The 13,564-nt window shown below is 39.1% G+C and overlaps 1 protein-coding gene across 2 annotated transcripts in view; it reads right to left on the reverse strand.

Moving 5' to 3' along the window:
- Positions 1 to 13,564, reverse strand: part of RNF144B (ring finger protein 144B) — a 78,226-nt gene that overhangs the window by 23,661 nt on the left and 41,001 nt on the right. For both annotated transcript variants that reach the window (XM_041770944.1, XM_041770945.1), the window contains exon 4: positions 4,084 to 4,144. In XM_041770944.1, coding sequence (XP_041626878.1) covers positions 4,084 to 4,144 — 61 coding nt within the window. The remainder of the gene's footprint in view (positions 1 to 4,083; positions 4,145 to 13,564) is intronic.

Consider the following 13,564-nt stretch of genomic DNA (forward strand, 5'->3'; position numbering starts at 1 on the left):
TCAGGTTTTCAGCTGACACATCTAGAGGGTACTGTTTTAGATTTAGAACTGCCTCACAAGAAAGAGTTGATGGTAAAGAAGAGGAAGTAAGAAGCGGAGGAGAAAGTGTTAGCATGCAGAAGCACAGAATAGCTTCATAAGGAACCCCTAGACTTAGTCACACATTTACCAACAAAACACCAGAAAAGCAGACTTGAAAAGTGAACAGGTGTGTGCGCATGCACACCATACACATGCACAATGAGAATGGGCTTGTGATCAGAAACTATGAAAAGGAAGATACCTAATGACAATGGGAGGTGTTACAAAATAAAACCAAACTGACGTAAGGACATTAAAATCACACAGCCCTAAAATGGAAAAACACCAAAAGAAACCAAATAATTACGCCCAGAGCTCTGGCGAGATAAAACTTTAAGTGATTGGACACAAAAGAGGGCCTGGGAGCATTTCACCAAGGACAAATAAAGGCGCAAAATGAAATTCAAAGAACCATATCGTAAATGTTGAGACTCACAATGGAAGGAGGCTTTGTGACAAATGCTGAGAACAGATGGCTTTCAGAGAAAGATGGAGCCACGGCTTACGGCAGTGTCTGGAAATGCACCTGACACACAATACATACTCAGCACACAGAAAAGTAGACATGGAACACATGAGTGGATGCAGTCGGATTACCAGATAACAGGAAAATAAATTGCTATTTTACTTCCTTTTTTTCCAAAGGAGAACGCTATGACATTTGAACCATTTGTAAGAATTTCCAGCCACTATATGATAATACAAATATCCAAGAACAGACACATTAAGCTACCAACAAACTGAAGCAGTTTGCAATTATAATAAGTAAAATGGGGGTCACAAAAAACAGGAAAAGTGCTGAAGGACTAGAGATGGAAAATCTTAACCTAATTTTCCAAAGATAAACCAATACAAAACCCAAACTATTTTGAAAAAGTAGATTCTGGGCAAGCAGATTTGAGAGACAAGCAAAATTCTAGCATTAATCATCAGGCATGTGCTTTGAGAACCAGTAGAAAGTACAGCTGTGATCACTAACATATGCCAAACTTAGTATTCTCTTTTCTTTGTTAATATTGGAACACTGACACAGAACGGAAAAGCCACAAACACCGTAGTAGCCAACGGAAAGTCACAGATGGAAGGAGAGCAGATTCATAGAATAACCAATCGATGCCAAGTGCCGTTTCTCCACTTTCTGTAAACAGTGATGATTTAGGCTCATTCCTATTCAAAATATTTTTTCCCCATGAAGACTTAGATGAAAACAAAGCTATAAAAGGCAAGCTAATCATATACATAACATAAAGCAGAGGACAATTAAAACACAGGATGACAAGATGAGGCCTTGGTAGGCAATAAGAATTGGGCAAAACCAATGAAAATTTTTATAATTAAGACACAGGGGGCTGCCACGAAGCTGATTCTACATTTTTCCAGAGCAACAACAATCCCAGCCAGTGAGTTTTCCTTTCCACCACTTTGTCATTTAGCTCATTCAACAACATTAGTATTTAAAGCATCCCAAGATCCCATTCTAAACAGTTCCACATAAAATACTTTTGTGGCAGGAGCACCTGGGTGGCTCACTTGGTTAGGCATTTGCCTTTGGGTCCTGGGATCCTGGGATTGAGCCCTGCATCAGGCTCCCTGCTCACTGGGCAGGCTGCTTCTCTCTCCCTCTAAGCCCCTCTCCCCTACTCCTGCCCCCTTATTCTCTCCCATAAATAAATAAACAAAATATTTAAAGACAAAACAAAACATTTGTCACATAGATCTCAAAGTCACCCAGCCGGTAAGCTTTGAGTTTGAGATAGATACAAAGTCTACCGAGTAAAAATGAGGTATACAATTTAAATAAAGACTATGCCAATCGAGTAAATTTCATTATGTAACACTGTATTCATTTAAACTTACTCTTCCTTTGCATGCTTATTTAATAATAATTCTTTATAATGGATGATAATAAAGAAGTACATGAATTGATACTTAAAGAATTACAAATTAACTTCCAACATCACCTCAGGTCAAAATGTCTCTGGACCTTGGTTTCCTTTCTTATAAAATGAGGGAGTTGAGCCAAATAGTCACCTGATTTAACATAGCTCCAAATGTAATGTACTTCCATACTTTACAAAAGTAAAAGTGTCCAATTGGCAGTTCCTCAAACACTAAACATAGAAAGACCATATGACCCAGCAATTCTACTCCTAGGTATGTACCCAAAAGAACTGAAAGCAAGGACTTGAAAAGATACTTGTACCACAGTGTTCACTGCAGCATTATTCACAATAGGTAAAAGGTAGAAACAACCCAAGTGTCCTTCAACAAATGAATGGTTAAACATAATGTAGTATATATATATACAATGGAATATTACTCTTCGGCCATAAAAAGAAATGAAGGTCTGATCCATGCCACAACATGGGTGAACCTTCAAAACATTATATTAAATGAAAAGAAAATCTTGTATGATTCCACTCACATGAAATATCTATACTAGGCAAATTTACAGAACAGTAAACAGAAGAAGTTACCAGGGGGTGGGGGAAAAAGGGAAATGGGAAGTTATTATTTAAAGCTATTATAGTACCTGCTTAGGGTGATAAATAGATGGTAGTGATAGTTGCACAACACTGTGTATGTTCTTAATGCCACTTAACTGTACCCTGATAATGAGTGAAATGGTAAGTTTTCTGTTTTAGATAGATGTTACCTTAGTAAAAAAAAAAAAAAATGGAATTAAAAACAAGTATAGATGAAGAAGCTTAGGAACAGTCTATGTGATGCTATGCAAGTTTCAACCTCTCCAATCATCACTTTTTTTCATCTATAAAGAAGGAATAATAAAATCTAGTATTAAGTCATGGAATCTGTAGTGGGACATCTGCCTAGAACTTGTGAGAAAAAGATAAATTCCATGTATGAGTCGAACAATAGGATCAATTTATAATGCATCAAAGCAAAGATATGCAAGACCACCTATGAAAGACTGGCACATGAGAGAGAAATATTCCTCTTTCCCCCTTTCTGACCTCCAGACTTTACTAATCCAGATTTAAAAGTTAGCAATCAGAAAACTATATGTTGATGCTAGATAAGAGTTTATTTTATATACTCAATGAGTCTCTGTGTTCTAGGGGAACAGTTTTCTCCTATTTCTCAGATCTAAAAAAAACAGATCATTTAGGGGTGCCTGGGGACTCGGTTAAGTCTCTGACTTTCGGTTTCAGCTTAGGTCATGATCTCTGGGTCCTTGGGATGGAACCCTGCATCAGGTTCTGCTCTCAGCAGGGCATCTACCTCCTCTTCCTCTTTCCCTCTGCCCCTCCCCTCACTTGTGTGTGCACTCGCTCGCTCTCAAATAAATACATCTTGAAAAAAAAAATAGACCATTTAGTTCAAGAATGTACAGGATGTGACAGGAGGGAGAGGGCTCCTTAAAAAAAGATCTATGAGAAACCAAAAGGAGCAAAAATAAATAAATCTTACAGATAAAAAGGCAATACAAATAGAAAAGCTATATAAATTACTCCAAGGCCAAAGTCAGAAAGAAAATGAGTCCAACAGATTGTACATCACATGAGAATGACACATGCAGCCATCACGACAATTACAAGTGTTGCATCAAAGAACACAGTGGTGAATACGACATGCAGCAGTAAAAATGTTTGGGTCGATTAAGGTTTTGAAGTGATCTTCAAGAGTGGGAAAGCCCGAGGTAATACGCGTTTTAACAAACACATTCTTTAGTGAAACTACCCAACTTCTGCAGAACTTCTCTCACAGGAGCCACGTTAAAAATATAAAACAAACAAAAAAATATATATAAAACAACCAACATAGGGAAGCTTCTCTTTGCTGCCAGTTGGCATTTTTTCTGTCCGTGGCCAAGAAAGCTGAAATTTTATGTTGCAATTACAGTTTTTCCCCCTCTGAGAACGCCCTTGTGGCTTTGTTGACAGCCCACAGCCTCCTTAACCTTCCGAGGAGGGTAGTGTGAAGATGACACGTGGAAAGCCACAACTCAGCATGGGGACAGTAAGAAGAGTGCATACATACCTCTTTCAAATTTTAACCGCTGATAAAGCTGAAACTGATCCATGGGCACCAAGCAGGCAATCTGAAACCAGAGATATTAAAACAGTGAGGTCTCTGTCATCTTTGGAAGCCAGGGTTCCAGCCTTCTAGGACCTCTACTTCTTGTCTGGCTTACTTTATACATACAGTGGTTCATAAACTACTTTTTCTCTCCACAGTTCCAGTGGTAACACAAGCAGCAATTCCTACACTGGCCCCAGTCCTCTGCCACGGCTGGGAGTCACTACTTGAAGTACCCCAATAGGACTCACGGGTCAAATTCCATTCTTACTCTTGACAGGAGCTACTAAGACCAGACAACCCAACTTTTGGACTTCCCCAATTACTTGTGTACATATTGGAAAGATGCTCCTTTTTGCTCCACATTCATTTGAGAAATGCTTAAAAGATTATAGTTCTAGCTTTAGAACCCTTAAAAACTAAGGTCAGGGAGACTGTGCCTCAGGAATTAGGAAAACCTTATTAGTCTCCTCAGGACTAGAATCTTCTAAGCAATATGAAAATCATTTCTTCGGAAAAAAATCACTTCACGGGGCCCTTGGTTGTCACTCATTGCCATTCATGTCCTGGTAGAAAAGAAATGCTAAAGCTGTTTCTTGTGGCTAGCCTCCTATTTCCATTTCAGATGGAGATATAAACCAAAGGTTTACTAGTAAATGACAGTGATTCAGACCTAACCAAATGACATTTCAGATTAATCCTTTTAAATTGCATTTCAAAGTTAGATGCAACAAAAGCTAACTGCTCTTAAACTGGCATTCTAAAATTAATAGTTCCACTGACGTCAACTATACTGATGTTGCTTACGAGATTTATAGCAGAGAAAACCCAAGGATTTGATATAAGGCTTTCTAAACATTTAGCAAGTTGATAGAGACACAGTTGTAGCCTTGGCAATTCTGACTCTCAAGCATTATATATTCTTTGGTATAAAGTTTATCTAGATGGAAGCTCCTGCAACTTAATGGAAGGAAGTCCACTTTAAGAAAACAAGAGAAAAATGAGGCGGTTAAAAATTATACTTAGCAAATATAGTACATTTTAAAAGGTATTCAAAATCTAATCCTCCTTTTCATAAAAAAAATTCAATTTGTTTATTTTGCAAAGGAATTAAACTAAGTTAGCTAAAATGTATGAAGGGCCACAAAACAGGCAAATTCAGTCTCTTCCATTCCAAGTACAGTAAAACATTAATTAATTATAACATTTTTCTCTGGGGGGCTGCATTTTCATCTGCACCTTAAATAAAGCCTCTGAGCAGTCACCGTAAAAAAATTATGGTTAATTTTATATGATGTGTGTTATACCATATATTTTTTTAAAAGTGTAGTTAGATTTTTATTACAGTGAAAGCCAGTTTTGTTTCCTCTGTTATAATACCACCTGGACCTCTTTCCTGAAAGACAAAGGTGTCTAAAAAAATCCTGAATTGGAGACAAAAGATGTAGGTAACCAAAGGGATAAGGAGGCATTAAGGAATCTGAATTCAATTCCTGACTTAGTCATTGCTTCGTTGTAGGTGGAGAATAAATAAGGTAATACTATTTCAGTTTTGGGCCAAGGTGACTTGGAGCTGATGTAATCTTGGCCCAAGAGATGTCAGTGAGCATCTACATACCTGTTTTTAACCACCTCCCCCACCAAAAAGTTCTTTGATGCTATGGGACAGTCCTGGACTCTACTTGCCTCCATCTAAAATAGTTTTGGGACTGATGAAGAACTTCTTCAAATCCCTCAAAGTCAACTCCTAAAAATTCTGATTTTTTCCAAACGATATGCCATACAATATAACAACTAAGTCAAATACAGCTGATGGAAGACGAAGCAAACAGAAGTATTTTGGACACAGATGAATGCTAATGAGAAAAGTGACACAAATTAATGCAGTAAAAAGTCAACAACAGTGATGTTTAATTTTAAACCAGAAAGATAAATTTCATCAGAGGACACATTACTGCCAACAGGGAAGCCCGAGGTCTCTAATTTTTTTGGTCTCTTATTAGTCTACTGTGAATCTCCAATTTATTATTTTTTATAGATCAAAGATTTTTATGGAATTAAGATTTAATAAGGTAAATCAATTTTTTTTGTAAAAAATTCATGATCAAAAAAAGTTCCATCATAACCATGCTCTTCCCAGCCCCCACCACTTAGATTTTGCACCTCCTCGGTATTCTGTTTGACAGTTCACTAAGGGTACAGCACTGCCTGGAAGCCTGGGGATACAGATAAGGAAAGGAGACACAGAAGTTGCCCTCAAAGAACTTAAATTACCCAGAAGGCATTAAAGACACTTAAGGTATTTTTTTTTTAAATCTACTCTTTGGGGGATGGCTGGGTGGCTCAGTGGTTTAGTGCCTGCCTTCAGCCTAGGGTGTGATCCTGGAGTCCCAGGATCAAGTCCCATGTCAAGCTCCCTGCATGGAGCCTGCTTCTCCCTCTGCCTGTGTCTCTGCTTCTCTCCTTCTGTGTCTCTTTTGAATAAATAAATAAAATCTTTAAAAATAATAAAATAAATAAATCTACTCTTTGGGAAAAAAAAAAAGAATAGACTCCTTGATCTTACCATTTATTGGCTTTTACAGATTAAACTAGTTCTCTAAAATGTTTCTATTAGACCCATGGCTTTAGATCAGAGAAAGCTGGATCTTGTCAAAAAAAAAAAAAAAAAAAAAAAGGATGATCCAAAGTATTAAATTGCCAGTCTCACTGCTGTTGGAGCTAAGTCACTATTGCTCAAGATCTTTTACAATTACAAACTTGAAATAAATGTGTTAGGATGATTACTGAAGGCTCAGTCAGATCAAGGTTAAAAGGCTACTGCTTTAAAAATACAAACAAAACAAAACAGGGGCTCCTGGGTGGCTCAGTTGGTTAAGCATCTGTCTTTAGCTCACATTATGATCCCAGGGTCCTGGAATTGAATCCCACATTTGGCTCCCTGCTTGGCGGGGAAAATGCATCTCCCTCTACCCTTCCCCTCTGCTCATGATCTCTCTCTCTCTTTCTCAAGTAAATAAAATATTTAAAAAAAAAAAAAAAAGCTGTTCCCTTCTCCCCCATTTGTTTATTACTCATTTATTTATTTATTCAGGTCAGTATGGACTACCAATATTTATTGTATTCAGTGGGTCCTAATCCATTAATAACCAGATCCACATTCAAGCTGTAGAAACAAAAACTTCCAAGTATCTTCTCAACTATCAAGAGACCACTTCCATCACATCTAAAAAAATTCTTATCTTGATTTAAAGTGATTTTTTTTTACTATTTCTCCTTTGAAACTTATATTAATCTGCCTGTTAAACAAAAATTTCTCTCTCCTCCAATCCAAGTATGAAAAACCATTTTTCTTATCTTTATCACTCTAGAACTTCTTTCCAAAAAGAAAGGAAACTTAATTCAAAGATAAAATAAATTCAGTTTAATTTTAATAGAACAAAGAGCACTAATAAGAGAACAATAAGAACAAAAAACTACTAATTGCTCATAATTGCTCTCTGGTTTGTTGGTTTCTGGTAAAAATGAACCTTAAGATACTTATTAAATATTCAGTTCCTACTTTATTGGAAGTCTTCGGCTTTCCATTCCACTCCAACTAGAGCACAGGATAACCAGGGCACTGGGAGCCACGTCTGGTACTACTGAGAGAGACCATGAACAAAGGCTTCTAATTTAAGAGAAACAGAAGCTTTTTATTTGCATCATTTAACCGAACTATGGACATCTCTGCCTCTCAGCTTCAGCATCAGAGTTGACAGTGAAGTAAATTTGGATCAGAACTTTGCATCTAGCTCTTACGCAGTATAAAAGAAAATTTTGTTTGCTTTTCAACGCAGTTTTTGTGGAAGAAAGAAGCATACTTTTAAATGGACAGTGAACTCTACCATAAGTTACTTGAAATCCTATATCTGTCCTGTGTGTAAACATGTTTTAGATATATGAGTTTAATTAAAGATTCGAAATACAAAAAAAAAAAGTACAAATACATGTTTGTATTTGCATGTTTGCAAATACAAATACAAATACAATACCCCAAATACATGTGGGGTGCTATGACTGTTACACATGATGTTAATTAAATATGTCTAACATTTACAACTGAGAAGAAATGAAAAGTGAACTATACCTTTGTTTATCTTATTATCTATGATCATAATATCAGAACAGGCATCACCACCTACACTGACACCAGCCCTACAAAAACTAAAGAAGAAAAAGGGGGAGGGGGCAGACAGTAGAGCCTGTTTGCCAGAGAAGCATTTATGCTGGAAGTGATGTGTTCCCATAATACTGACAATTGGTCAGTATCTCATATATAAAATATAATGTGTATATAAAACTTTAAAAAATACATATTTTCTTTATATATTTGAAAGAGAAAGCAAGACAGAGCATGAGCAGAGGGGGAGGAGCAGAGGAAGAGGCAGAAGCAGGCTCCCCATGGAGCAGGGAGCCAGATGCTGGGCTCAATCGGAGGACTGTCAGATTATGACCTGACCCAAACACAGACGCTTAACTGACTGAGCCACTCAGAAGCCCCTGTATAAAAGATTATTATATTAGCTTTTAGTTAGGAAAATAAAGTGGTTAAAACATTGAAGTTAGGGATTGGCTTAATGCAAGTACCACTCATCAAGGTCTAGAAAGCCAGGACAGATGAGAAAAGAAGAAAAGCCTAGACTTTACTTGGGTTTGGGCCCTTTAAACCATACTTCTGCTACAGTTGCTTCAGCAAAATTAATATTAAAATTTTTTTTAAACTAAAGAGACCAAATAATACGAGTGATTTGGATATTTGAAGATGGAACTGACCACGAAGAGGTCGTTATAGCATGACCACAAGGAGATCTTTATAGCATGTCAAAGCTGTGGGAATTTTTGAGGTGCTAGGACTTGCAAAAATCCTGGCAAGAGAAATAGTCCTAGCCGTATGGATAAGTGCCTTACCGCACTAATACAAAAACTACCCGTGTTTCCTATCTTAACCCAGAAAATAAGAACTGCACTTCCTAACATCCCCCCACTCATCACTTGAGTGTACTAACCAAGCTCACATATCCTTCTCTACATACTAGATATTTAAACCTGCTGGAAAAAGCAGGGGGGCATCCCTGTCTGAGAGCCAGAAGCCTCCCCTCCACCCCCCGCCCCCAGTGACAAACATGGCGGCAGCAAGAGCTGGAATCCCAGGGCAGGAATTGTTCTCAAAGTTCCCTGAAGAGGGCCATTTGCTGTTCCTTTCTTACCTGTTCTACAGAGGCTTCAGGACACCTTCCCACATCATCCTCTGCCTCTCTCCCTTGGTTCCTCCATGGGTAAAGGGGACGTGCCCATGTGGACACCCATGCGACACATTCAACCCCCCGCTGCTTACTCTTCTTATGGTGGCCTTTATTTGAAGGAGTAGCTTAGAAACAGAAACATCATTCTCCACTTATCTGCAGCTTTAAAGCAAAGCTTTAGATACATTCTAAAGCAAAATTCAACTGGAACCCTAAAAATATCTATTAACACTGGCAGAGCAGATTCCTTTATCTTTTGCCACCCCAAGTTTTGACTCCTCTCACTAACACATGTCACAGCCAAAGGTTGCTACAGACACACTTGGTCCCTTCCCATTCAGATCCTTAGGCCACAACAACAGGCTGCTTGGCGGGGCATCCTTATCCTTATCCTCTCTTTGCCCCACCTCACACTGTGATTATGGAAAAGACGGTGGCAAGAGGAGATAGCAAGTGGGGGCTCCTCTGAAGGATAATTTGTGGGGAGCACGCAGACCTCCAGAATTCCAGCAGCCTTTCCCAAAGCCACCTTAATAAATGTGCAAGATGAGTAAAAACCGTATTTATTTTGCAAATGTAGCTTCAAATTCCTACTCCACCCCTATCTCTCCCTCCTAGACCTCCACAGTGTCCCACCTCAACTGCCTCCTACAGAAATTCTGGAGTGCCCAATTCTGGGCAAGAGCAGCTGTACCCATCTTTGCACTGGGGCATGTGGCAGCTCTAGCAGCAAAATGCAGTCTGGTCATTTCAATGTCCCAGGACTTGGAAGGAGAACTGATCGCTGAGAAGCTGTTCCCTGCCCTCCTCTGCCAGCTGGCAGACAGAAGATGTTCAATTTCTCAGGCCATGTAACAGTAGGTCTGCGCTCACCAAATTCTACAGGGCCCAGAACAAGTGGCTCAGGCTCCCCCACTGAGTGATGATGTGCTACTTCCCCAACAGTATAAGGGCACAGCTACATTAGTCATCACCTTTTTAACAGGACTACTCACTCCCAGGGCAGGCTTTGCCTAAAGTAACACTATCAGAGTAATCAATCCACCTCCCACCTCTTAGAATTCCATACTGGACAAGATTACTTGATCAAGTACATGAGAAAAGCACACCGCCAATTAAAACTCCCAGTGATGCAAGGAGAGCGAGTTCTACTTTTCCAGGGTCCCCAGCGAGTTCCAGGGTCCCCACCTCTAGCCACTGCCTCCCATCAGCCTGCGGGACACAGAAGTGAAGGTGCCTTTTCGACTCTCTTCCTCCATAAGCAAACGGTACTTGGTCAGGCATTAAATGCTCTGCTAATGAAGTTCCTCCTGATAAGTAAAAGTTAGGGGGCAAAGCCACAGCTGAGCTCATCTGGAAGCAGTAAGAAGGAAGGCAAGACCCACAGTGGGCAGGAGCAGATGCATGGAACACAGGCAATTGTGTGAGTCAGATCTACACTGGAAAGCATTTGGAGAAAAGAGCTGAGAATGCCTGGTGTCCTCTGAAGATGAAGAAATGTTATATGCATTTTATAAGACAGTGAACGATGAAGAACCATGTATTATATGTAACACAAACAGCAGCAGCACAAAGGTAACGAGTCTTAACCAGAATAATTTTTAACTGTGTTACCTGTGTATAATTAAACATTTTTTAAAAGGTAGAAGAGTGGTAGAAATGGAATCCAGTCAAACACAAGGTGAATAAGCCCCATTATGATATACTCAATCATATCTGGATTAAGAGCTACCTATTATTATAGGGGCGCCTAAGTGGCTCCACCAGTTAAGCATCCACAACTCGATCTCAGCTCTGGTCTTGATCTCAGGGTGGAGAGTTTGAGCCCCGCATTGGGCCCCACACATTTAAAAAAAAAAAAGAGCTGCCTATTACAATAATAACTACATACAAGGAAATCTTGATGTAAAGGAAGATGCTTTAGCCTAAGTTCACATGTATGTGGTATTTGCTTTGAAAGGAGTGGTCCCATATAAACTGGCAAAGCTACCAATATCTCTAACATAATGTTTTATTCATGTCTCAATTCATTTTTACTCCAGGGGGAAAAAAAGTAGCCCACTGGTTAAGAGCTTTGATGACTGTACATTCACGCCCATCTTTATTTAGTCGGGCTCTCGGCAGGCCAGTGAGAATAGAACCAGGCCCTTAATGCCCTGGAGTGTCCTCCTACTCATCTAATAGGAAACAGACTTCGAAGAATTGAAGAAATACCATAGTTTAGTTCAAAAGATGTTTTTGCTGTTTTGTTCCCCCCCCCCCCCCCCATATACCCTTTGGTAATTTCTAAGAGACATTACGGCTTTCTTTGGTTCCCATTCAGCCTAAAAGTTAAACCGTTTTTAGAGTTAAACTGGGTACAGAGAATGAGTGCTGGGAAAGTGTGATGAGAATGTGTACGATGGGAAAAGGGGAAGAAATAAGACAGAGGGGAGAACTGCAAGCAAATATGAAAAAAAACTTCTATACTAAGAAAATCAGAAAAGTTAAAACTCTGGTCTGGAGGGCTGGGAGACAAACTGTGGCCTGTCCTCACGCACCTGTCTAAACCCTTTAGCTCTAACATTTGATATCCAAACTGTCAATGGCTGGTGGATACCATTCATTTAAAAGTCTACAACAACGCCATGTCACTGAACTTTCTGTGATGTTGGAGATGCCATATTCTGTGCTAATCTGGCAGCCACGAGCCACACATGGCTACTGAGCATTTAGAACATGATTAATGCAACCAAAGGAATATTTAACCTTAATTTAAATGTAAGTACCATATGTAGCAAGCGGCTACTGGATTAGACAGTATGAGGTCTAGGATACATGCCTGTCAATGGGTTAATGTCACCCTGCTAGATCCGAACCCCCATGAGGATAGCACTGGGCCGGTCTTATTTACCTCTCTTCCTGACCTGGAACAGGGCCTGGCACATCGTGTACACTTAATAACTGCTCACTGATCAGAGTATCACAGAAGCATATCAAAAAGGAAGTATCTTTTCTAAAAGAATTGTACATTGAAAGATGCTCCTGAACACCCGAGTCTTATTTTAAAACCCACTGCCAAGTTGTATAGCCAACCTAATCTTTCCCCACTTTAATTTCCTTTTACCCATTTCTCACACAAAAGAAACCAATATTTCGCACCACAGGTTGACATATTCAATATTACTTTTTTATCAAAAATATTCCATTATTTCATGATTTTCCTAAAATGTATCACTTCTAAACCATTATGTATTCCTTTTATTCTTCCTTAGGAAACACTCCAAGCTCACTTGGACCACCTCCAAGCTGATATTCCGTAAGTTGAACATAGATACCCAAATACAGATTGGTTTAAAATGGTCTATAAACATCTTTCTGCCTGCTTTGCTTACAAAACAGAGGAAGGCAGCCCAGGTGGCTCAGCGATTAGCACTGCCTTCAGCCCAAGGGCCTGATCCTGGAGACCTAGGATTGAGTCCCACGTCAGGCTCCCTGCATGGAGCCTGCTTCTCCCTCTGCCTCCCTCTTTCTCCCTCTCTCTCTCTCCCTGTGTCTCTCATGAATAAATAAATAAAATCTTTAAAAAAAAAAAAACAGAGGAGATATATATATAGGTATATATATATAGCATATATGTCTATATAAACAAACATATCAATACATCCACATCCACACACATATATGTATATATATCCAAGCACACACATATGCACACTACTGAGTCTCCAATTATCAAGTCCTCCATCGTACAGTCTACCTACCTACGTTGTTCCACTCCTAAGGCCATATAGTTATGGGGATCAGAAAGAACTAGATTAGAATTATAACTTTTCTATGTTTTAGATATGCACTCCTGGGCAAATTACTTAACCCCCCTGGGCTTTCCTTTCATAAGTTTGTTGAAGGGATTAGATGGTATACCAGCTATGAAAGCATCCAGAAGAGCACCCAATGCACAGCACATGGCATGCAATGTTTACTGCATGAGTAACTTATTTCCTCTGTTTCTTGGGACCTCCTCCCAAGGCTTACAAACTTCCCAAGAATGGGCTAGTATTGGTTATCTTCTGGTTTAAAGTAATCAGGATCTGAAAATTAAAAAACAGATTCAGAAAAAAATAATAATAATAAAAATTAAAATAAAATAAAAAACAGATTCGGGGGACCCTGGGTGG

This window comes from Vulpes lagopus, chromosome 10, assembly GCF_018345385.1.
Source record: "Vulpes lagopus strain Blue_001 chromosome 10, ASM1834538v1, whole genome shotgun sequence".
NCBI lineage: Eukaryota > Metazoa > Chordata > Mammalia > Carnivora > Canidae > Vulpes > Vulpes lagopus.